This window comes from Oreochromis niloticus, linkage group LG7 (genome assembly GCF_001858045.2).
Source record: "Oreochromis niloticus isolate F11D_XX linkage group LG7, O_niloticus_UMD_NMBU, whole genome shotgun sequence".
Classification (NCBI taxonomy): Eukaryota; Metazoa; Chordata; class Actinopteri; order Cichliformes; family Cichlidae; genus Oreochromis; species Oreochromis niloticus.
The window spans coordinates 1,002,428-1,024,220 of record NC_031972.2 but is presented as its reverse complement, the minus strand read 5'-3'; the positions used below and the strand labels follow the sequence as shown (position 1 = coordinate 1,024,220).

The window sequence follows — 21,793 nt, the reverse complement described above, 5'->3', positions numbered from 1 at the left end:
GTGTTTGTAGACTTTCTGCCCAGTTTGACCCATTTAGCAGAAGTCAGCCTGTTTAAGGCTCTGATATCTATTCTGTATGACTTAAAGCAGTTATGACATGCTCTGATTTTCTCACCCGATAAAGGAATATTTCATATATCAGTCTGATCTTCATTCTATCAGAAACAGTTATCACAGCTCGTACATTTTCTTTTTACACATATATGTAAGCATTGAGCCAAATTTAGTAATGCCAACATATTGAAAGAACAATATTTGTCTCTTATATATAATACATCTGTATATACACTGTCAGAGATACTTGTCTTTGACTGGAGATTTAAGGTGATAGGAAATATAAATAACTGCTACTTGAATCTTTACTGCAGCTCAGTATTTGGCACAGAGTTCAAACTCACTGCTGTAATAACTAATCATGATTAATATAATAACTGTAATATTGGCCATATTATATTTACATTAGCAAAGTGAGATGACTTTAGTCTCATGAACAACATTAGCTAATTGTTATTTACTAGCTAATCTTAAATGACTGTTCGGTACAGAAATGAAGCCCAACTATCATGTTTTACAGTCCTGTGGTCTCAGCCTCAGATACTTATTAAATCACACAGAGCTCATGTAGAAACAAACGAACAAAATATGTTCTCCTTCATTTCTGTCAAACAAAGCTGTATGACACGTTTCCAGCGGTTGGTATCATGGTTGCTAGGCAACCTAGGCAGCGCGACAGAGGCTAGACCGTCCCATTTCACAAGCCTACAAGCCTCACACTTCCGGCCTTAGCGGTCTTTGAGTACGCGGCCCTTGAGGACCGTTAAGGCTGCGTACTTTAAGGCTGCAGACCCTGAATTCGGACACAGCCAACGTCTATCTCAGTCCACGAGGGACGGTGTCCTGCAGGTTTTAGATCTCACCCTGGGTCAGCACACCTGAATCACATGATTAGTTCATTATCAGGCTTCTGGAGAACTGCAGGACATGTTGAGGAGGTCATTTAGCCATTTAAATCAGCTGTGATGGATCAGGGACACATCTAAAACCTGCAGGGACACCGGCCCTCGTGGACTGGGACTGGGGACCCCTGCTTTACAGCTCTGGTCTCTGTGGGTAGTTCCTCTCTTCATAACACCTGTGCAGGTGGTGAGTCAGCGGTCTGAATGGTATTTATGCTGAAGGTTTGCATTATGAGGGGCGTGGCCTCTTTGACTGACAGGTGAATGTGGCAGAGGAGGCTGTTATGAACTGCACTGTGTTTGTGCTGCTGGAGCAATTTTAGTTAAGTGTAGTGAAAGTCTGTGCAAGACGTCTGAGTGAAAGTCGAGGATTTATCTGATCTCACTGAACACGGACGGTGGAATTACAGGAAAAACCCAAAATAGTTGAAAGAGCATGTTTAATGTTTACTTTCACGTGTTTCTACAAAGAGTTTGTGCTTATTTAACCACTGATGAGCTTTTGAGCCAGAAAACTAAATCCTCGTCACCCTGTGAGAAAGAAATCATCCATCAGGTGAGAAGGACACGGTATTTCTCTACAAACACATTCTGTACATCCACAGTGTTTCCTGTCGTTGGCCGTTATTGATCATGATGATGGTGTGGCCAGGTAATGATCAGCTGCCCAGCCTGTCGCTCAGGTAGCTCGACGTCTTGGCGTCCTGCAGCAGCATCTTGGTGACGTCGTGCAGGTTCTGCTGGTACGCCAGCCTGTAGCGGCTGTACACGTCATCGCAGTAAGTCAGCAGGCGCTTGACGTTGGAGGTGACGCTGCCGGGAGCGCCCTCCAGCCTGAAACACACACACAGCGCAGGTGAGTCCACGTCAAACTTTGGCTGTTTTCAGGTCGTTTTTCTGTGGAGGGAGTCTTACTTTTTGAAAATGTCCTCAAACAGGGTGGAGGTGAGTGGGCGGTGGCGTTTGAGCTCTTCCAGGTAACCAAAGTCTCCGTTCAGGACGACCTTCTGGTACAGAATCTCCGCCCAGTCCGGACTGTAGCCGTATGCCTCCGACACCACGAACACCTGAGACACAGGAAACACTGTCATGGCGGCTCCGCCCATCGTACGCAACAATAAAACCGCCTCCCGAGTACCGGGATCAGATGTGGAGAACAAATCAACAGCTTGAACTTTTCTTCAAGCCTTTAAATTTGATTTATCAGCAGAACCTTCGTCACAGCGTCATAGTGCCCTGTTTCCAACCAATCAGCTTCAAGAAGCGATCAGAAGAGTTGCTGCTTCAGACAGGTGGAGGTTTGTGGAAGGAAGGACAACAGGAACCCACCTGCAGTGATGGGAATAACGGCGTTACAAGTAACAGCGTTACTAACGGCGTTACTAACGGCGTTACTTTTTTCAGTAACGAGTAATCTAACTAATTACTATTCCTATCGTTACAACGCCGTTACAGTTACTAACAAGGTAACGCGGTCTGTTACTATTTTTCAACAAACAGACGGTTGAAGCTGTGTTCAGCTTACCGCATCTTATATCAGCTGCAGGAAGTAGCTGTAAGTAATCTGGACGCTACAGCTTTAAGCAGCTGCGCGCTCCCGCGGACGGTAATCACGATCACTGTCTAGCACAACACCTGGAGCTCAGGAGGCAAAACAATCGCATGAGTGCTGCTGTTTGACTGAGGAAGAATAAAGTAGTCGTGGTAAGTCAATCACGTGACCACTTAAAGACAAAGCAACAAGGTGATAGGCCACGTAAAACCAGAGTCATGATAAACAAGATATACGCGGCGTTTTTTCCTCAATAGTTTCGCCACGTTAGCGCTAGCAAGCACTCTCTGCTTATGAGCAAAAACCAAAACAAAACAGGGGAAGTTTTAGGAGTGACGGAGAGAGAGAGAGAGAGAGAGAGGGAGAGAGCAGAAAGAGAGAGAGAGTTTTGAGATGTGAGATTTGTGACGTTTAGCGTGTTTGGAGTGTGTAGTTAATGTGTTGTCTTGTGTAGTTAGTGTGTAGTGTTGTGGATAGTTTTGTGTTGTGTGTCAGAACAATGAGGCGACTGCTGTCTCCAGGTAGAAACAGCAGTGATACACCTGCTGCTGTCAGGCCTGCAGGTATCAGGCTGTGATGTTCTCCTTTGTAGTGGACACAAAATATGTTTTTGGAGTGGCACAAATAATTTGTGTGGCATCTTATTGAAGAACAGCTGATTGTTCTGTAAATAGTTTGAAATGGTTATTTAAAAAAAGGGTAAAAGGTAAATGGCTGCAAATAACTTTGTTGTTTGCAAAACTTGTGCATAGGATTTTAAAATTGACAATTTATATTTGCATTTGAAGTTATGAAATATGATTCATTAAACATGTTTGTGGTTGTTACAGTAAAAATATAACTTTTTCTACTCTGATTTTATGGTTTTTGTCTGATTTTAGATCAATTCTGGTTATACAGTATGACAAAATGAGAACATAACTGTAAATTCAGGCACGTGAGGTTGTGCTGAAAAGAATGATACCAAACAAGGCAAAGTAAATAGTTTTTAAAGGTAAAATGTGGAGAGAAAATCAAAAGTAGTCAAAATGGCCAATTATACCCTGGACCCCAGGGGGTTAAACGTTCTTTGTTTTTTTTTAAAGTAACGCAATAGTTACTTTTCCAAGTAATTAATTACTTTTAGAATCTTGTAACTCAGTTACTTTTTTGAAGAAGTAACTAGTAACTATAATTGAATTACTTTTTCAAAGTAACTTGCCCAACACTGCCCACCTGGTAGCACCGCGGCAGCGCCATGGCGGCGCTCAGCAGCTCAGCGGGTCGCAGGTTGATGATGCGCAGGTCTGATCCCTGATTCAGGAAGTGGAGCTGAAGAGCAACCAGCTTAGCTGTTCGGACACAGCGAGTCGCCTGACGCACACACGAATCCTGACACACACACACACACACACACACACAGACACACACACACACAGAGTCAGGTCCTCTCTCCTCAGGACGTTAAAGACAGGAACAGGAAGCTGTGGGAGGAGCTCGGGTACCTTGGAGAAGCTCTCTGCCGCGTCCTTCAGCAGACCCAGCACTTTGACCAATGAGCTCTTCAGCTCCGGCGTGATGACTGAAACACAGGAAGTGAAACTGGGATCAGACCAGAGGAAAGAACCAATCGTGGAGGCTTTGATGAGTTTTTGGCGTTGGCCAGTTCTCGGCGGGCGCTCGCTCACCCCAGGCCTGAGACTCGATCATCTTCAGCTGCGTCCTGGCAGCTATTTCGTGGTTTTCTCCGATCTCCCTCCTCATGGTGAAGCACAGTGCCACCATGTTGTACTTCTCGCTGTCTGCGGGGAGGCAGCGCTTTATGTAGTCCAGCAGAGCCGACTTCAGACTGGAGCTCTGCAGCGAGGGAGCGAGCGTCAGTGTGAGTTTACTCGACTTATGGACATGCTGCAGGATGTTTCCTCATCCAACTGTTCCAGACATTACCAACAACTCTCTGCAGTCATGTTTCTCTCACATGTACTCACAATAAAATCAGGTAGAATCATCAGTAATTAGTTATTATAGACCTATTTCTACTCTTTCTTCTCAACCCCTTTACAGTGAGACCCAGTCAGGGTTGTCTATTAGGGCTGCCACGATTAGTCGACTAGTCACGATTACGTCGACTATTAAAATCGTCGACGACTGATTTAATAGTCGACACGTCGTTTGAAGCTTTGTAAGATCCCAAAAGACGCAGGAATAAGTAGTAGTATTTAAGAGTGTAATAACGGACTGAAACAGAAGATGGCAGCACTGCATGTACAAGGATGCCAGCTGCCGTTAAACCCCGAAGAAGAAGAAACTGTGTTCCAGAATTCATAGCGCGGCCCAGCGCAGTTGTCAACAATGGCGGCAGCTAGTTAGTTTTAATATTACAATTATTATTCTTTCTGGGTCACAAAATAAACGTTTAACATATTTTCAGGTGTACATTTTACGTCCAATGGATGCATGATCTGATTAGTCGACTAATCGCAAAAATAATCGGTGACTAGTCGACTATCAAAATAATCGTTTGTGGCAGCCCTATTGTCTATGAAGGTTCTCAGTCATCCCGCTCATCGTAGTCCGAGGAGCCTGGAGAGAAAAGCGCCCGGACTTCTTTAAGTTTCCTTCGAGACGTTTTATCTGAGAAGCTTCTTCAGTTCTCAGAGGAACTCGTCTGATTTTAAGCCAATGTGTCATCTATGTCCACTGTGAACGACCATCTGTGAACAGAGGGCGGGGCTTACACACCAACTGTCTGCCATCTATAATCCAGTTCTGAGATCCTTCCCAGACGCCTTAACGCCCACTCACATCCTGGACCTTCTGACCTCAGTGAGTCACATGATAGGGTGGGGGTAGGCTTCACAGTGGGTCCATGACCCTCTTGGGGGGATACTCCCACAGGGCTTAACTCTGGGACTGCTTCTTAGATGAAACATCTTCAAGGAAACTTCAAAAGTCCAGACGCTTTTCTTTCCAAGCTCCTTAGACGAGTCCGGGTTCAGAACCAATCAGAGCACAGGAACAGCTCTTACTAAAGAAACTCAGCAGCTTCAGCTGTACTTCTTGATCTCTGCTGATTTTAATCCTTCGTGGCTCAGTTGGTTTAACAGGTCAGGTTCTTGATTCGCTCTCACTCGTGTGCAGACTTGCTCGTCTCAGCAGCAGATCTCTGAACTTTCTCTTACTGAGGAACAGGCTGCACGCTGACCTGAGACCAGTTAGAGCTGATCCAGATTCAAAAGCAAACTTTTTATTTCCACTCAGTAACTCTGTGTGTGTGTGTGTGTGTGTGTGTGTGTGTGTGTGTGTGTGTGTGTGTGTGTGTGTGTGTGTGTGTGTTGACCTGTCCTCTGTCTGTGTCCACCTTCTTCCTCAGCAGCATCTCGAAGCAGTGGTTCTGATGCAGCAGATCGAAGACGTACGTCATCTCGTTGTACCTGCTGATACCTGTCAGCAGACGGACCTGCGCGCGCACACACACACACACACACACACACACACACACACACACACACACACACACAGGAAAACTTTTTTTTTCATCTGTAATCCAACTTTGAACCAAGTAACTGAGTAGAAACTATCCACGGCTGGTTTGTGTAATGATAGTCACGAGCATTTTTTTTTCTATCAGCTGGCACCACGTGTACACACCGGGACGCTACGACGCAGTAATTAACACGCATGCAGCAGCACGAGCATGAAGGGTAACATCGGGGTGTGGATCTGTGTTTGGGGGCTCACCAGCAGGCTGTAGTGCCCTCCTGGAGCCAGGTAGGTGTGGCTGAGGTGACGGGCGGCTTGGAGCACTCTCACGATCCCCTCCATGTTGCAGGTGACACTGAAACAGTCGTGCGCCACAATCAGCAGCTCCACAACTACAGGAGACAAAAAGGAAGGGGGCTTTCAGTTCTTTTCAAAATAAGACGCCGAGCCTCGTAAAGCCACCTCCCAGCTGGAAATGGAAGAACTTGAAGCATCCTGATCAGACTCTGAAAGTCCAACTGCACATCTGAATGTGCAAAACTCATCCCACAGTTTTTATCATCACAGTTTGTTATATGAAGGTTTTATATTGTGTCAATGTTTATGAGTACGTGTGTAAATGTGTGAGCATGGGTTTGCATTTATGGCCCTGGTCGAGGATACTGTGCATTAGTGTGCGTAACAGGACGAATCTATAACAAAGTAAACATTTAAATCAAGAAAATTTCGTGCTTCTTATTCAGAAACCAGCATTGTTCATTTGCTTTGTGGCCTCTTGGGGGCAGCAGAACACAACAAAACAGCTCTTTACACTAGAGGTGTGTTTGTGTGTGCGTGTGCATGTGTGTGGGTGTGTGCGTGTATGTGTTTGTCTTACTGCAGTTCAGGTCCCTCAGAGGAACAGAGTTGAGGTGCTCCAGCAGTTTGAGTCCCACCAGGTTCGGGTCGTCACATAGTTTGATCAGCTGCACCAGCGCGTCCCTGCCCTCCAACGGTCTGAAAATGTGCTTCTCCACCACTAACACACACACACACACACACACACACACACACACACACATTACCTGGATGCTGCAGCCACACGTTGGAGAACTTTTCTTTTCAAACCTGAGATGTGCTCTCTCACCTGGCTGCAGCTCCTGGGTGAAGGCCAGCAGTGCCTGAACCACAGCGGAGGAAATGAGCTCGGCCACGGCGTCTGCAGACAGACCCTGAGCTTTGACGAAGGCCCGAGCCTTCCTGAAGCGCTCCGGCTGCTCGGACAGCAGCAGCTTCTCCAGCACTGAGCAGGGCTCCTCCCTGCAGATGCTGCTGAAGGAGCACTGCAGCTCCTGAGGAGACGGGGTTGGATCTCCGGTAAACGTCATACAGTTTTATAAAGAAACAAACAGAACGAGCAGACGGTTCTGCAGGAACTTTATCAAATCACCCGACAGGAGCCGATTAGATACCTTGGAGAGCTGGTAGAGGCTGAGGACTTGTTTGCAGTAGTTGTTGCCATGGCGACACTGATCCACCAGTCTCTGGAGCTGGATGGCGACCTCGTCTTCAGGGAGGGGGAGCATCACAAAGGAGGACAGGCTGCTGACTGAGGGAGCTGGAAAAAGATAGTATTCAGACTCACTGATGACGGTTCAGGAAGCAAAACTGTAATTATTGGGTTAAAAACAATAACAGCTTCTCCTTTTTCAGAACACACAGAGTTTCTGCCCAGCTTGTAAACTGCTGCCTGGATCGAACCATACATGTATTTATAAGCTGCTCTGCCACCGACTCGTCTCAGCGTTTTTATGGAGAGGATTTCTCACGGCAGTTAAGGTCAAAGTTCGGTGGCCTCGGGATCCCATCTCTGCTTTTTCTGGATAATGTGGTTCTGCTGGGTTCATCAAGTGATGACCTCCGACTGCACTTTCATGACCTACAGCCATGAGCTGCAAGGACGACACCACAGATAGAAGCAGCAGGAAGTGGAGCTACTGTTCCTCCACATTGAAAGGAGGCAGCTGCTGTGGTTCGGGTATCTGACCAACATGTCTCCTGGATGAACCTAGGGTTCTGGGGCATGTCCAACCAGGAGGAGACCCACCACAGACCCAGGACACATTAGAAACATTACCGAGCTGGGAGAGGGTCGCGTGGGCGGTTACTGTTACTGCTGACCCCAAAGACAAAGACTTGGATAGATGGGAGAAGATGGATGGATGGATGATTCCCTTTTAATCCTATTACACGAGTAGTTGGAATACAGTTGATAAAAATAAATATACAGCATCAAAAACTTCAATATTTTGTGCTTAATAAAAAAATCTGTTTTCTGGAAGTTCTGCTCGGAGAGGAGATATGTGCTTTTATGTGAACTGAAGGTCAGAGGTCACTTACAGCTCGTGATGCTCGCCCTCGCGGGAGCTTCAGAGGCATCTTCTTGGGGTTCGTCGCTCAGCTCTCCAGATGCCAGGCCTCTGCAGCGCAGCACCAGCCACACGTCCGGGTGGTACAGGGAGAAATAACGGCAAACTCGACTGGCTTCATGGATGCTGCCGTCGTCTAACAGCTGACCAATCAGAGCGGCTAGAACGCTCCTCTCCTCTGGACTCAGTGCCGACTCGGCATTTGGCTCCTCCTGCTTGTCTAAGGGACCGGGCAGTCCCTCCAGCCCGAGGTACCCCTCGGTGTTCAGCTGTGTTATGTGGGAGAAGGAGAACTCCTTCATCAGCGCCTCGTGCGTATTCATTTCAGGGGCGACGGCCGGCGGTGGCAGATTAAAGACGCTCTCCTTCTCCATGGTGACGGTAAGGATGTGTTTGCGGATCCGGCTGAGCCACTGCTCTTTTTCCAGGCTCTCCAGTTTGTCCACGGGAGCCGGGGTGATCCGGGAGAGCCAGTGGGCGGCGAGCCCGAGCAGCAGGCAGCGCTCCTGGATGTCCAGCAGGTCCTCCAGAGCCTCCAGAGACCCTGGATCGCCGGCCTCAGCCTGCGACAGGAAGAACTTGGAGGCGGGGTCTGGATCGGTGCCGTCGGCCTCCAGCTGCTCGTGACATTTCTTCCAGAAGCCGACGCGGGTCTCCAATCTGCCCCACTGCCTCTTGGACTTCTGAGAGCTCACCTCCTGAAGGAGCTGAAGGAGGACAGACAGAAGCTGCCGTTAACTTTAAAGGGAAGTGTCTCCGATTCCTCACCCAAACAGCACAAAGACTTTATACTGGGTAAACTGGACCACTTAGAAATTCACCCTGAGACCATTTACAACAAACCAAACAGAGAAAATTAAGCTCGACTCTCAGCGGTGTGCAGGACCTCTCCTCTTCTGTGTCAGTAAATCAGTTTTTGAGAAGTCACAGATAAATGATAGATTTTAAAGCATGCGTGAAGAAGACCGAGTGTGGAACCCGGCCGTGTGCAGGTGGGTCGCACCTGGCTGAGCAGCAGACGGTGCACAGGCAGGCCGGCCAGCTGGGACACCTGCCGCGCCTGGCTGTAGCACCCCCTCGCTTGCAGAGCGTCCACGGTGGCCTGGAACTCCTCCTGCTGGACAGAGGGAGAACTGCTCTGCAGGAGCCTGGGAGATAGGCTGACCTCTGACCCCTGAAGCAACTGACTCAGCTGGCTCAGCTTCCTGAAATCTGGACCTTCAAATGAAAGAGAAAATGAGAAACTCGGGTTCATCCAGAAGGTTGATGAAGCGGGCGCCTGCAGACCGTCGGGCACAGCTCACCATTGGATTTGAGGAGTTTGTCGACGTCGGCGAGGAGCTGCAGCAGCCGGTGGAGGTCGTACTGGGAGGAGCAGCACTGCAGCATCATGAGGAGCAGCACCGAGGCCTGGCTCTCTACCCACTGCAGGGGGAGGCCACCAGGCGGCGCAGGCCCACCATTTCTCAGCTACATAAGGAGAGAGGCGGGTTAGAGACCCCTCGTTTAAAAAGCTGCTGGGTCGGGCTTCTGTCCCTGAAATGACCCATCTGTGCAGAGCAATAATCACCAGCATCTACTGGAACAGCAGCATGTGTGAGAAATCAGTTTGTAAGTAGTTGACAAATGTGAAATAGAGAGAGTAAAAGTCTGTTTTCTGCTTGAGTTAAAAACAGAAGCTCAGTTCTCGTGGTCACTAACAGATGAAGAAGAAAAACATGCATTCGGGTAAACTAAAGGACGGATGGAATGATGAGGAAGGCCTGTCTTTGTCTTTTGTGTCGGGTGCTGGAGCAGTCGCCGGACTCACAGTGATGAGCGTCCGCTGGAAGTCCAGCAGCTTCGACTTGGCCTCGGCGAAGTTTCTGAAGTCGCAGCACAGCTCAAACATCCTGAGCACCAACACCAGAGGACAGTCCTGAGAGACAAACACAAAAACATCAAGTTTCTGTTTCAAGCTGATGCGACAAAGTGTTGAACGCTGACCACGAACGCGACGAACGGTCACTGAGTTGTGTTTTTACCCTCTGGAAGAGCTCGAAGCCTCGCAGGAGGGGCCTCACGTGGCTCCGGCCCAGGAGCGTCTTCCAGATGATGGAAAGGTCGTGCAGGGTCCATTCGTGATGCTGGGGCGCTTGAGCCAGGTGGGAGGTGGCTTCCTTGGCCGTGACATCATCGACAGAGGTCAGCACCCACACACAAAGGCACGGCAGGAGCTCTGCTCCCTGAAAACATCAGGTTTCAAACATGTTTATACTGCAGTACATGTGGACTTTATTACAGAGAAGCCTGTACAGATGAAGGTGAATTTCCAAACAGCACTTTTTTACTCTCTCTGAACACCCACACAAGTTTTACAGAGCTTGTTTTATTCACCATTCATGCTCCAGTGGATGCATCAGAGTGTAACTCAGCGATGTATCTCAGCACAGATCAAACCACCAACCTGCCGATTAGCAAACGACCTGCTCTACCTCCTGAGCTGAGCCCTGTAACTTTGATAATAACTGGAAAGGATAGCTGGGTGTGTTTCACTCTTTTACCTGCACACAGGCAGCCAGTACCGCCAGTGTCGGGCAGCGCTGCACCAGCGCCTCCTGCAGGAGGTATCTGCAGGGCGCCGGCTCCTCCTGGCTCTGCAGGAGCACCTGGAACATCTCCCCAGGGCGCTCTGGGCTCCCTGAGACCGCCTCCTCAGTTCTCAGAACCGATTGCTGCTCATCAGAGTCGCAGCTCTTCCGCTTACAGTAAACCTGCAGGTCCTGAAATGCCAAGCTCAGGTGGGCCTGGAGGGTGGGGCCAAACTGAGCCGCCAGCGACCTCACCTGGAGGAGGAACCAGATATTGAGAGAGATTAATGTTAATGAACCTGCAGGGCCAGGCTGACCGTGCAGAGGGTACTGCTGTGTGTGTGTGTTTGTGTGTGTGTGTTCACCTGCTGAGGCGGGAAGTTGTGCAGTTGGACAAATAACAGGAAGTGGATGAACTGTCCGTCATGGGCACAGTGGGCGGGGTAAACGGAGCTCAGCTGCAGATTGTGGAGCTGACAGAACTGAACGGGCAGCGCCCACTCCTGAGCCGCCTCGTACGACGACCTGACACACACACACACACACACACACACACACACACACAGACACTTATGAATAACATGGCTACAAGTTTCAGAAGGATAACACAAATGTAACACCAGCCTGTGTTTAAGGAATATGAAGTGCCCATTCAACCTTTACACAAAAACAGGAAACAAGCCTTATACTTCCTGTTTTGAAAAAAATGCTTCAATAACACAATAAAAGTCTATTTCAAACATTTCCGAGCTGCAGAGCAACGCATTAACGAGGCAGGGCTGACCTGCCGATGCCTCTCTGCTCCAAACTGTCTGTTACTGCAGCTTCCAGGTAACCAATCAACTCCTCTGCTGCTCCAGGCTCCGCCTCCACCAGCTTCACGCCTTTAGACACTGAAACGAGACAGCAGAGGGGAAATGTGAACGTGTCCAAGCATCAGGTCAAGTAAAAAAGGCAAAAACCTGCAGTTCCTCTAAAGTCCAGCAGAGGCGCCACAGTGAGTCCATGTTCAAACTACAGCCAGACAGAAAAAGCTCATTTTTCCCTTCATAACAGCTTCATAACAACGGGCCACTTCCTGTTTGCTTCTCAGTTTCCTTCCTGCTCGGTGAGAATATTGCAGTTTAAACTCAACTGTGTGTGTCTGTGTGTGTGTGTGTGTGTGTGTGTGTGTGTGTGTACCCAGAGTGTGCAGATGCTGTGTCGGGCTGCTGTGTGTGTTGTGTTGGTTCCAGTGCTGCAGGATTGCATTCATGGCTCTGATGTCGACCCTCAGCTTGAGGCTGCAGACTCCCAGCAGCTCACAGAAGCAAATGGCGGCCGACGCCACAGACGGCATGTTGAAACGCTGCAGGGCCAACCTGGACGCTCGCCGCGAGGCCTCCTGCAACCTGGGACACACGACACTGATGCTTAGCAGCAGGACGATGCTTCTGTGTGGTGTCCTCGCACCATTACACTTTCCTCACAGAAGCTCTGAAATGAGCGCGCAGTACTCACGTTAGCCTGACGTCTCCGCTGCCGCTCAGCTGCTGGACGAGGAAGGTGGCGTAGGCGAAAGATGGCCGACCGTGGTGGAGGAAGTAGAGATAGTCCAGATTCTCTTTTAGAGCAAACCTCTGGACCAGGTGAGGGCTGGAGAAGTGAGGCAGCTCCGACGTTTCTGTGGAGAAGCATCACAAACAGTCACACGCAAACTATTTATCTATTTAAACTCTTACAACATGTCAAACGTCTTCAGCTCATCCTCCGCCGTCTCCAAACCAGCACAGCAGGCCATCTTCAAACCTTCCCTTTCACTTGTCTCCACCTGCACTTTCTTCTTCTCCTCTCTTTGGCTTCACCTTTGCACCTGTCTCCCTTCCTCTACAGCACCTCCCCCTCTCCAGGGTATCTTTTACCTGCTTCCTACTCTCAACACAGATCACAGTCACACTAAATTAAAGAAAACATCTGTTTTTTGCTTCTTGGTTTCCAAAGTTCAGAGGTTTTGGGGGTGGGGCTTCCTGTCACCACCTGAGCCGTGACCTTCCTGCTGGCTTTCAGGGCTTACCTGTGGAGTTGAGTGTGTTTGCTGCCTGCCAGCCAAACAGCCTGGATGGGTCCAGAGGGTGGAGGGACTGGAAGGAAACACCAACGGGCCGTGAGAAAAACGACAATAACGAGGTGAATACTAACGAGCCGGCAGGTGACGGGTGGGTGTTTACCTGCAGCAGGTGGTAAACGGAGATGTCGGAGGGCGGGCCGTTTCCTCGGGGGACGGCAGGGAACAGGGCGGCCCTCAGTTTGGGATGCGGGGCCAGCGCCATCTTCAGCAGCTGTGGGTCGACCGTCCTCTCCGACCTGCCCGACCTTTCACCCTGAGCCATCACCTGAAAGCACGGCGTGGAAACACTTCATCCTCCACCATTCTTTATGTTTAACACAGAGCAGCAGCTTCTTGACAGGAGCAGAGTTTACCTGGTCGATTCCTCCGGGGGCGAACATGATGGCAGCCAGAGTGAGCAGACTGTGACCCTCTAACAGCAGACTGCTGAGAGACGCCTGGCTGCCAGGTAATAACACCTGAGCACTGGTTAGACTGGCCTGGAACACCAGTCCTGGATCTGCAGCAGAGAATGAGGACAAAGCACGATGAAGAAAGGATTAAGGAGCTAGGAGGACGAGGAACACGCTCAAACTGAGAGCGCAGAGTTCGGTTCCCACCTGACAGATCTCTGGTGATCTCCTGGATCCGCACCAGCATTTCGAACCAGGGCTGCCGCTCAGAGAGGCTCTGACTGCTCAGGAGGGAGCAGTTTCTGGGGGTCAGTCTGTGGACAGGAGGCCAGAGCTCATAATGGTGTTTACACAGCACCAAATCACAACAACAGTCACCATAAGGTCGATGCTACAATAACACATACAGAGACAAACCCAACAGTCATGTGACCCCCTATGAGTGAGCAGTTTGGCAACAGTGGGAAGGAAAAACTCCCTTTTAACAGGAAGAAACCTCCAACAGAAGCAGGCTCACGGAGGGGCGGGGCCATCATCGGCACCTAATCCACTTACATGACATCACACACACACCTGTAGTGCTCCAGGTAGGTGTAGAGCAGGTACTGAAGGTTGTGCTCCAGACAGAAGGTGATGAAGACGCCGTGGAGGTCGAGCCCGAGGGGAGAGCGGTACTGAGGGATGGGAGGAGAAGAAGCCATCACGCCTCCACCCTGAGCCAGCCTCCACAGCAGCTGCTCCAGGTGTGCCAGCTCGTCCGGGATGAACACGCCTCTCCTGCAGGAAATAAAAACCCTGTGGTTATTTTCTCGCACTGTGCCAGCTGCACAGCTGATACGGTGATTGATATCAGGCTAAACTGGAGTTTCCTGGTGTACACAGGAGCTTCTGTTCATGTCTCTGTCGTCAGAGTCAATGTATTTGGTCTTTTGGATGCAGGTGACCTCATCGCTGCTCGCAGTGGAGCTGTGACGAACCAGGACACCTGTGCACAAGCCTCTGTGTTTGTACCTGGCCAGCAGGTCCAGGATGTTCTCCCTCATGTAGCTGCTGCAGGCCGTGCTGTCGTTCACCAGTTCTGGGGTTAAGTCCGGCCACCGGGGGGCGCCAGAGGTCTCCGTATTCTGGATCCAGTCAACCACGCGGCGCTGGTCGTGCAGGACGGTTAGATAACGCCACAGCACTGCAGCGTCGCAGGCTCTGAGCTCTAACGGAGAAAAGGAGCTGAGGTTAACGCTGAACGGAGACTTATTAGAATCTGATCACGACCCGGGTTCTACCTGCGTACTGCAGTCTGGACAGGAGGACGGCTGTCCGGCAGCTCTGGTCCCAGTTCTTCACCCAGTCCAGTCTCAGTTTCCTCCAGAGACCCCCCCGCTCCTCCTCCTCCTCCTCTTCCCGAGGCCTCCTCTGCACCTCCAGCTCTTTCAGAACCTCCTCACCACCTCCCTCTTTACGAGCCATCCGAACAGTCCCAGGAAGTTTTTGGATTCTCAAAGTCAAAAACAAAGAGTTTGTGTTTACTCAGAGGTTTAACGTATGAAAGAGTCGAAGAGTCGAGGGGAGGCTTAGAGGAGATAAAGAGAGGGTTCAGAGGAGGTGGAGGGCAGGTAACGTAATAGGGAACAAAAACAGCCGAATCAAAGCAGCTTAGAGCAGGATGGGGATGTTTGTAAGATGAAACAGGAGGCTGAGAAGGAAGCTGAGGAGAATTAATGTCCGTTTGTGGGAGGAAGCAGAGTCAGAGCATTTATAATGCAACTACCTGACCAATAATATGGCTGCTGTGAGGTTACCGTATCAACAGACTGTCCAGTCAAATTACAGCATTGTGATTGGATGTTACAGATTAGCAGGTGTCTGTGTGATGCTCACAGTCTGCTGGCTCCACAAACAAACATGGCGGTTAAACATGAAGCTTTAAAACCAGCTGACTGCCTCACGGTGAATGTGCCATTTTTCATATACAGTTTATGCATCTACACGACAGCAAAGACCTCCGAGGAATATTCAGACCTGATTTTCCATAAACATGTTCACAGTGTGCTAGATCAAATTTGAAATAATGTAATATTCACAAGCACATTTACTGCTTTATGATGACTGTTATGATAAAGCCCATTAGCCACAGTGACTGTTTTCACTGAGGGAAGCTGATAGAGCAGAAACTTTATATATTTTTCAGTTAGAAGTAAACTGGGCTTTCAGCGTGACGGCAGTATCAAATCACAGGCTGTGGAAATGTCAACTTTAAAGTCTGAAATTCCTCACATTAGTCCCACCTGTAGGATGGAGCCCTTACACAGCTTACCCAGGTCTCACCTATGACCCTGAAAAAGCCCAGGATTGAGCTGTAAGCCGTAGCGTCTCTGTCCTTTTGCAACATACTAACTACTGGGTCGGCTTCCAGAAGCTGACCAATCAGAAAGAAGCAGGTTTTTGGGTGGGCGGTCCATAAAGAGACTAACACGTCCACAACACAAACGTCTGCAGTGCGACAGAGAGCCACTCTGATTGGTGGAACTCTCTGCTGTGTATTCAGCTAGCAGCTGTTTACCCTTGATTCGAGGTACTTCCTGTGCAGCGGACGGCCGGCTGCGACCCCAGCTTCTCCATCTCCCCGATGAACTCAACACTCTCCTTCTCCTCCTCTGGGAAGTAACTCCGTCTGGACAGCTCCTCCACCTGTGCAACAGGTAAGAACAGTTTAGAGGTCGGACGGAGATGATCCTAAACATTCACAGAAATGAACAGAGAGCACTTTTCAAAGTAAAATACAGGGAAACGCCGTGACACGCCAGACTCACCATCAGCTCCCTCAGCTCCTCATCATCCGTGTGGAGGCAGATAAGGTGGAGCTGCTGCTTCACACTGAAACCCTGCAAACCCAAACACAGAGCGCTCAGCCTCGACGCTCTGTCTCCTTTAAAGAACAGAGCTGTCACATCCATCCCAGCGCTGGCTCACGTGCTGAGCTGAAGGATCGACGAATCAGCTCGCAGAGCCGGGGTCAACGCCCTGCTCCGTTTGAGACTGTGGACTCAGAGTTTCTGTGACATCATACAGATCCCAGAGCAGATAAACTGGCCCACAGGTTTTACTCTTACACCTGCGGCCACATTATTAGAAATGCTGGTTGTGTTTGATCGAACGGGAGATAAAATAATTGGTATGAGTAATCACCATGTTGGCGAGGAGCGTGTTGGTGGTCTCCAGGTCTCGGCGCTGCAGGCAGGAGAAAACCTGCCGCAGACCCTCCCTCCTCAGAGCCGACAGGCGACGTTCAGGCCGGTTCTGGCTCCGCAGGACCGCCTGAGCTCTGGGGATCTGATTGGTCAGGATGGACTGATGGATCATTTCCTGCACCATGAACACAGAACAACACTTTTCAGATTTTCACACATTTTTTTAGCGTCACAGGAGGGACTGCGGTTATGGGACCAAAGTAAAAACGTCTAAATCTGACCTCTGCTGAGAGCTGCTCCCACTCGTCCCGCTGAGCCTCCTCCTTGGCCGGAGCAGCAGCTCTGGTAGCCGACACATCGGGTCCTGCAGCCCAGGGGAATCTCTTCATGTAGCTCCTCAGCTCGGCGACGTACCGATCCAGAACATTTATGCAGCTCTGCATGGCCGAGTCCTCGTCTGCAGACGCAGCAGAGCGGCGTCAACTCGGACACCTGTATTGATGCTGTGTGTGTGTGTGTGTGCGCGCTTTCTTACGGTGTGTGTTGGACAGCACGGAGCGGATCTGCGTGTTCACGAAGCTCAGGGTGATGTTGAGCAGCTGCTCAGAGAACTGTCGGCTCTGAGCTTCGCTGTTCGAGTCTCTGACGGCCGAACACAGCAGGTCTAAGGCGGGACACAGCTCCTGCACTCCTGCAGGGGCGACGGCTCGTTACACACATGATATTAATCTTTGTTTCTTTGCACACAGGGCAGGTGGGATTTTCTCTAACAATAAATGAAATCATCTTTTAAAATCATGTAAGTGTGACAAATCTGCAAAAAAATAAGAAATCAAGAAATAAGAATAAGGGGACAGATATTTCTTCACAGCAGTTTACCTCTAAGATTATGTGTTTTCTGATGTTACAGATATGTTGTTAAACTGAACGATGCTTTCTGCTGTTTCTTCGTGTAATAAGCACCAACAACGCTGAAAATTCTTCCCTGAACTCATTTCAGGGAAAGTTGTTTTGGAAGATTTGCATGCGACGGCATCCACGTGCATCTGCGAGCGGTTTGCACGCTTCTCTGCCTGTGATCTAAAACGTGTGCTTGTAACGTGGCGTGCACGTACTGTCTGTGAGGCTCAGTGTGGAGGCGGCGGGATGATCAGCAGAGCTGAACGCTGCCGCCGGAGGGTTCAGGACGTTTTCTTTGCTCTTCAGGTAGAAATCGACCGTGTCCAGCTGACGGTTCTTCAGTCCAGTCTGTGCAACAACAAAGAAGACAAACTGTTTGATCCAAACGTCGTAAGCAGTGGAAAAAAATTTAAATTTGTTTTTATTTTTCTTAATGAATAGATAACAGAGTTTTTTTGAAGATTTTCTCTCTCACAGAACCATCAAAGATCTCAAAAATGTTTTCCTGTGATCACAATGAGGTTTAATTAGATAAATAGGTGTTTGCTACCTGCAGGGCGTGGATGGGGATGGAGCAGCGCCCCCAGCTGTTCAGGTGGCAGACTGCGTCCACTGTCGCCGCGCTGCCGAACAACATCAACCTGCTGAGCAAGTCCTGCTGCGACACGGAGAACAGGACCTGGAACACACCGGCCTCTGACACACACACACACACACACACACACACACACACACACACACACACACAGAAACAGCAGCTGATCACTGCTCACGATTACTGTAAACAGGAAGCACTCTCAGAGAAACACGAGCTGTCAGGTGATCGTGCCGCTTCGACACAAACTGCAAGTTTTTGAAAATTACGTGGACAAAAAAACAAGTTGGATTCATTTGTGCAGAATAACCGTGTGAACCTTTGGCGGCCTGTCGGGCTGCTGAGGCCATCACAGCAACAGTGACTCGGAGCGCGGCGACTTACTCTTCAGCAGCAGCCGATGCTGTCGTTCTCCACAGCGCTGAACCGGCGCCGCCTCGCCCGCCGCCTGGTGGTAGCTCACGTTCCCGTACTCCCGTATATCCCACAATGCCACTGTGGTCTGTTGGTTTCCTGGGCGGACGAAGGTCAGCAGAGCGGAGAACTCGGAGACGGTGAGCTGAGATGAAGCGGATGATTCGGGGACGGCGAAAGCGACGGTCAGCCCCCCTGGAGGCACTCTGCTGTGGGCCGAGGATGGAGCCAGGTGGGAGTCCAGGTGGGGGAGGGAGGAGAACCAGGAGGAGGTCCTGGGAGGCCGAGATGAAGAGGAGGAAGAGGAGGAAGGAGCAGTGGCCTGTTGTGCTCTGCTGTACAAGAAGGTGAGACGAGCCTCCCAGGAGCTGGAGTTGAGGTCAGAGGTGAAAGGTCAGAGGTCAAGGGTCAGAGGTGGACCTTTCTCTCTTCTTAAAATAAATAAATACTTTAACAACAAAAATCAAGAAAGTTTCAGGCACAGCTCATAAATCCAGCATGGCGTCTGCTCCGTAGCTTACCGGTCGGCGCTGAAGGTCGCTCCCAGGGCCGAGATGCTGAAGCCGGAGCTCGACAGGCTGTCCTGGTCTCTGGGGTGCTGCGGCTGAAGAGGGGGGCGTGGCCGGGGGGCGGCGCACAGCAGGTGGTCCGGAAACATCCTGAAAGACAGATCATGACTCTGACATTTGCTCTGTCCCGTCTCTGCAGTGCAGAGCGGGATTAGCTCGCAGACGAGTCAGCGCTATTGGATTTTCCCTGTTTGATGCAGTATTCCTCCAGCTGAGCCGGGAACCTCACACACAGGATCAGAGCGCCGCAGAGGGCAGACTAATCCACCCCGCCCTCACCGTTTCTGCTTCTGTCACCATTCTGAGAATCTTTTCAGCGCTTTATGGTTTTAATGTGACGCTTTTCACCTGAATCACCATAGACAGACTCTAACACAGACACTGCTGCGCTTTCTACACATCGAGACGCCTTCTGAATCATTGCACTGACTTTATACCTGAAGTAGTGGTTGAGGTCGACGGCGACGGCGGCGTGGGACTGAGTGACGGCCACGGCTGTGCTCAGATCAGCCGACACCTGGAGGAGGCAGAAGGAGGGAGAGGAGGAGAAGGGGAAGGAGGTGAGCTCGTCCTCTGCCGGGCTGGAGCTCAGGTAGGCGGGCAGGTTAATGCTGGCCAGCAGAGTGCCATCAGAGACGCTGCACACAGCTGGAGGGGGCGGAGTCAAAGAAAAGGATGTATGGACAAAAAACAAGGCTCTTTATTTTTTGCATTTATAGGAGTTACAGCACAAACAATTTGAGAGGAACGTATTTAAATGATTCATAAAAAGGAGAACTTCATCAGTGGTTACACGCCTCTGGCCTCGACCACATCACTCTTTCCTGTCTCTTAACTAAAGGGAAGCTCTCTTGGACATGTGCAGAGGACAGAGAGTGGGTGATGAAGCTGGAGCTGCCAGGCAGGAGGAAACAGGAAGGCCTCAGAGAAGGTTCGTGGATGCAGTAAAGGAGGACGTGGTACAGAGGAGGACGCTGGGATGGACCATAACAGGAGCAGCTGCAAGAAGAAATCACCCAGCAATGTCTGTTTTCATAAATTATGTTACTGACGGGGGATCATCTGCAGGACTTCCACCGCATGTCAGTGCATTTTTGTGATTGTGACATTTGCGCTGATCTCGTGCTATGAAGCACTTACTGGTATTGTGACATTCTGCACTCTGGTACTCGTGCTGACCTGTTTAGGACGGTGTATGAGTCACACGCCAGCCATGTTCTCAGTGTCGTATGTCACAGTGTGCTCATAGTAATACTGTGTGTAGCAGTGAGACAGTGAAGGATACATATGAGTCCAGTGGAGCTGAGGGCAAACAGGGTTTCCATGGAGACGCAGTGATGGACAGCAGAGCACGAGTCGCCGTCGGCCAGCTGGACTCTGCAGCAGGATAACGTCTGAGGCTCCTCCTCCTCCTGCTGCCACTGTAGCTGCAGCAACCAGTCAGAGTTCAGCAGAACGCAGCAGCGGCCAGTTACAAAGGACAGCACCTGCACCACCTGCAGCTCGCTCACACCTGGGAGCAAACACTCAGTCAGCTAATGCGACACGTTAATAGCAGGCGGGTGGCCTAAACGGTTTTGGTACTCACCGGGGTCCTGGTCTCTAACGGTCTGCAGGAGCCGGTCTGCAGGACACTCACACACACAGAGCACGGAGATGAAGGCCGACCGCTCGGCCCTGACCTCCAGCAGCTTCAGGTCACCCTGAGATCCCACAGCCAGCAGCCTGAAGCCGCCGACTCCCCGAGAGTGGACGGACACCTCCTCCCACGAAAAACTGTGAGCAGAAAGAAACTTTTAGAAAATCTGCTAGTTTACCTGCAGTCCTGGGCAGTCCTCACTAACCTACCTACACAGCACACGGACGACGTCTGATGACCTCCAGCTGCAGTATCAGCTTTCTTTGGAGGCATTTTACTCGCTTTTTGTCTCCGTTTGTGCAGCTGCACTCCACAGAGCCACACACTGCAATGCTTCAGCATACAAACACATGTTGGTGTTTTAGTAATACATGGATTTATTTTTAGCCCCTTTTCTTACTGTGTGTGTGTCATTACCCAAATCATATAAATATTTTAGCAGTCACTGTTAAATGTTTGCTGTGACTGGACAGTGACAGGAGGAGCTCTGTTTGATGGGTTCTCCGTTTAAACAGAGGATGTCTCACACTGACGTGTTTCAGATCCAACACATTTTAATGTTAAACGGGGATTATTCCGCTTTATCACAGTCACTATCTGTGCAGTTCCTGCTGACTCACTCTCGATAGCTGCCCTCCACTGCAGCCGGAGAAGCCTCTCTGTCCGCCGGGTCCCACACCACCAGCTGCCCCCGGACACCCAGACATCCGAGCAGGGAGCCTCCAGGAGCAAGCTCGGCTTTCCGTATGTCCGCTACATCACCACAGTGCTGATTCTCCGGGATCACAGCCACCTCCGTGGATCCAGCCTGAAGCCGCTGATCCACCTCCAACATCTTCGCGCGGTGAACCGGGACCGGAGAAACCGGATTAAAGGTCTAACTGTGAGCTAAGAAGACATTTTAGTTTCAAAAGAAGAATAAATCTGCTGTCGAGGCTCTTTGGATACTTCCTCTTCTCATGTAAACAGCTGCTCGGTTTCAGGTGTCACGTGTGCTGCCTCTACTGTCAGCTGACCTCCGCGGAAACTCATGCGCAATAACGT

The 21,793-nt window shown here is 50.1% G+C and overlaps 1 protein-coding gene across 2 annotated transcripts; it reads right to left on the bottom strand.

Annotated features, from left to right (window-relative positions):
- Positions 1-1,379: 1,379 nt before the first annotated feature.
- Positions 1,380-21,747, bottom strand: spg11 (SPG11 vesicle trafficking associated, spatacsin). 2 transcript variants are annotated; one of them, XM_019360919.2, is made up of 40 exons: positions 21,370-21,744; positions 20,699-20,886; positions 20,396-20,623; positions 19,548-19,758; positions 19,063-19,200; positions 18,512-18,909; positions 18,083-18,228; positions 17,748-17,880; positions 17,168-17,323; positions 16,914-17,089; positions 16,631-16,807; positions 16,255-16,326; positions 16,005-16,132; positions 14,728-14,939; positions 14,459-14,654; positions 14,021-14,224; positions 13,655-13,761; positions 13,409-13,554; positions 13,156-13,320; positions 13,002-13,068; positions 12,449-12,611; positions 12,131-12,339; positions 11,733-11,841; positions 11,314-11,473; positions 10,922-11,203; positions 10,403-10,603; positions 10,189-10,296; positions 9,683-9,848; positions 9,382-9,596; positions 8,350-9,085; positions 7,422-7,567; positions 7,097-7,301; positions 6,848-6,988; positions 6,229-6,362; positions 5,828-5,947; positions 4,176-4,344; positions 3,993-4,069; positions 3,724-3,879; positions 1,872-2,023; positions 1,380-1,790 (listed from the first exon to the last, which is right to left on the bottom strand). In XM_019360919.2, the coding sequence occupies exons 1-40, from the start codon at positions 21,582-21,584 to the stop codon at positions 1,616-1,618; spliced, it is 7,287 nt and encodes a 2,428-aa protein (XP_019216464.1). In that variant the 5' UTR covers positions 21,585-21,744; the 3' UTR covers positions 1,380-1,615. The 2 variants fall into 2 exon arrangements, with proteins under 2 accessions (XP_019216464.1, XP_019216465.1); XM_019360920.2 differs by lacking the exons at positions 1,380-1,790; positions 1,872-2,023 and adding an exon at positions 2,033-2,285 and having other exon boundaries at positions 21,370-21,747.
- Between the last annotated feature and the right edge of the window lie 46 nt (positions 21,748-21,793).

Excerpts from the sequence above, each read along its gene's own strand:
- spg11 (XM_019360919.2), bottom strand. The coding sequence starts at position 21,584 with ATGTTGGAGGTGGATCAGCGGCTTCAGGCTGGATCCACGGAGGTGGCT. Across the intron at positions 16,327-16,630 it reads ACACGCTCCTCGCCAACATG|GGTTTCAGTGTGAAGCAGCA; the intron begins GTGATTACTCAT and ends TTGGGTTTGCAG. Across the intron at positions 11,842-12,130 it reads ACAGCATCTGCACACTCTGG|TGTCTAAAGGCGTGAAGCTG; the intron begins GTACACACACAC and ends GTCTCGTTTCAG.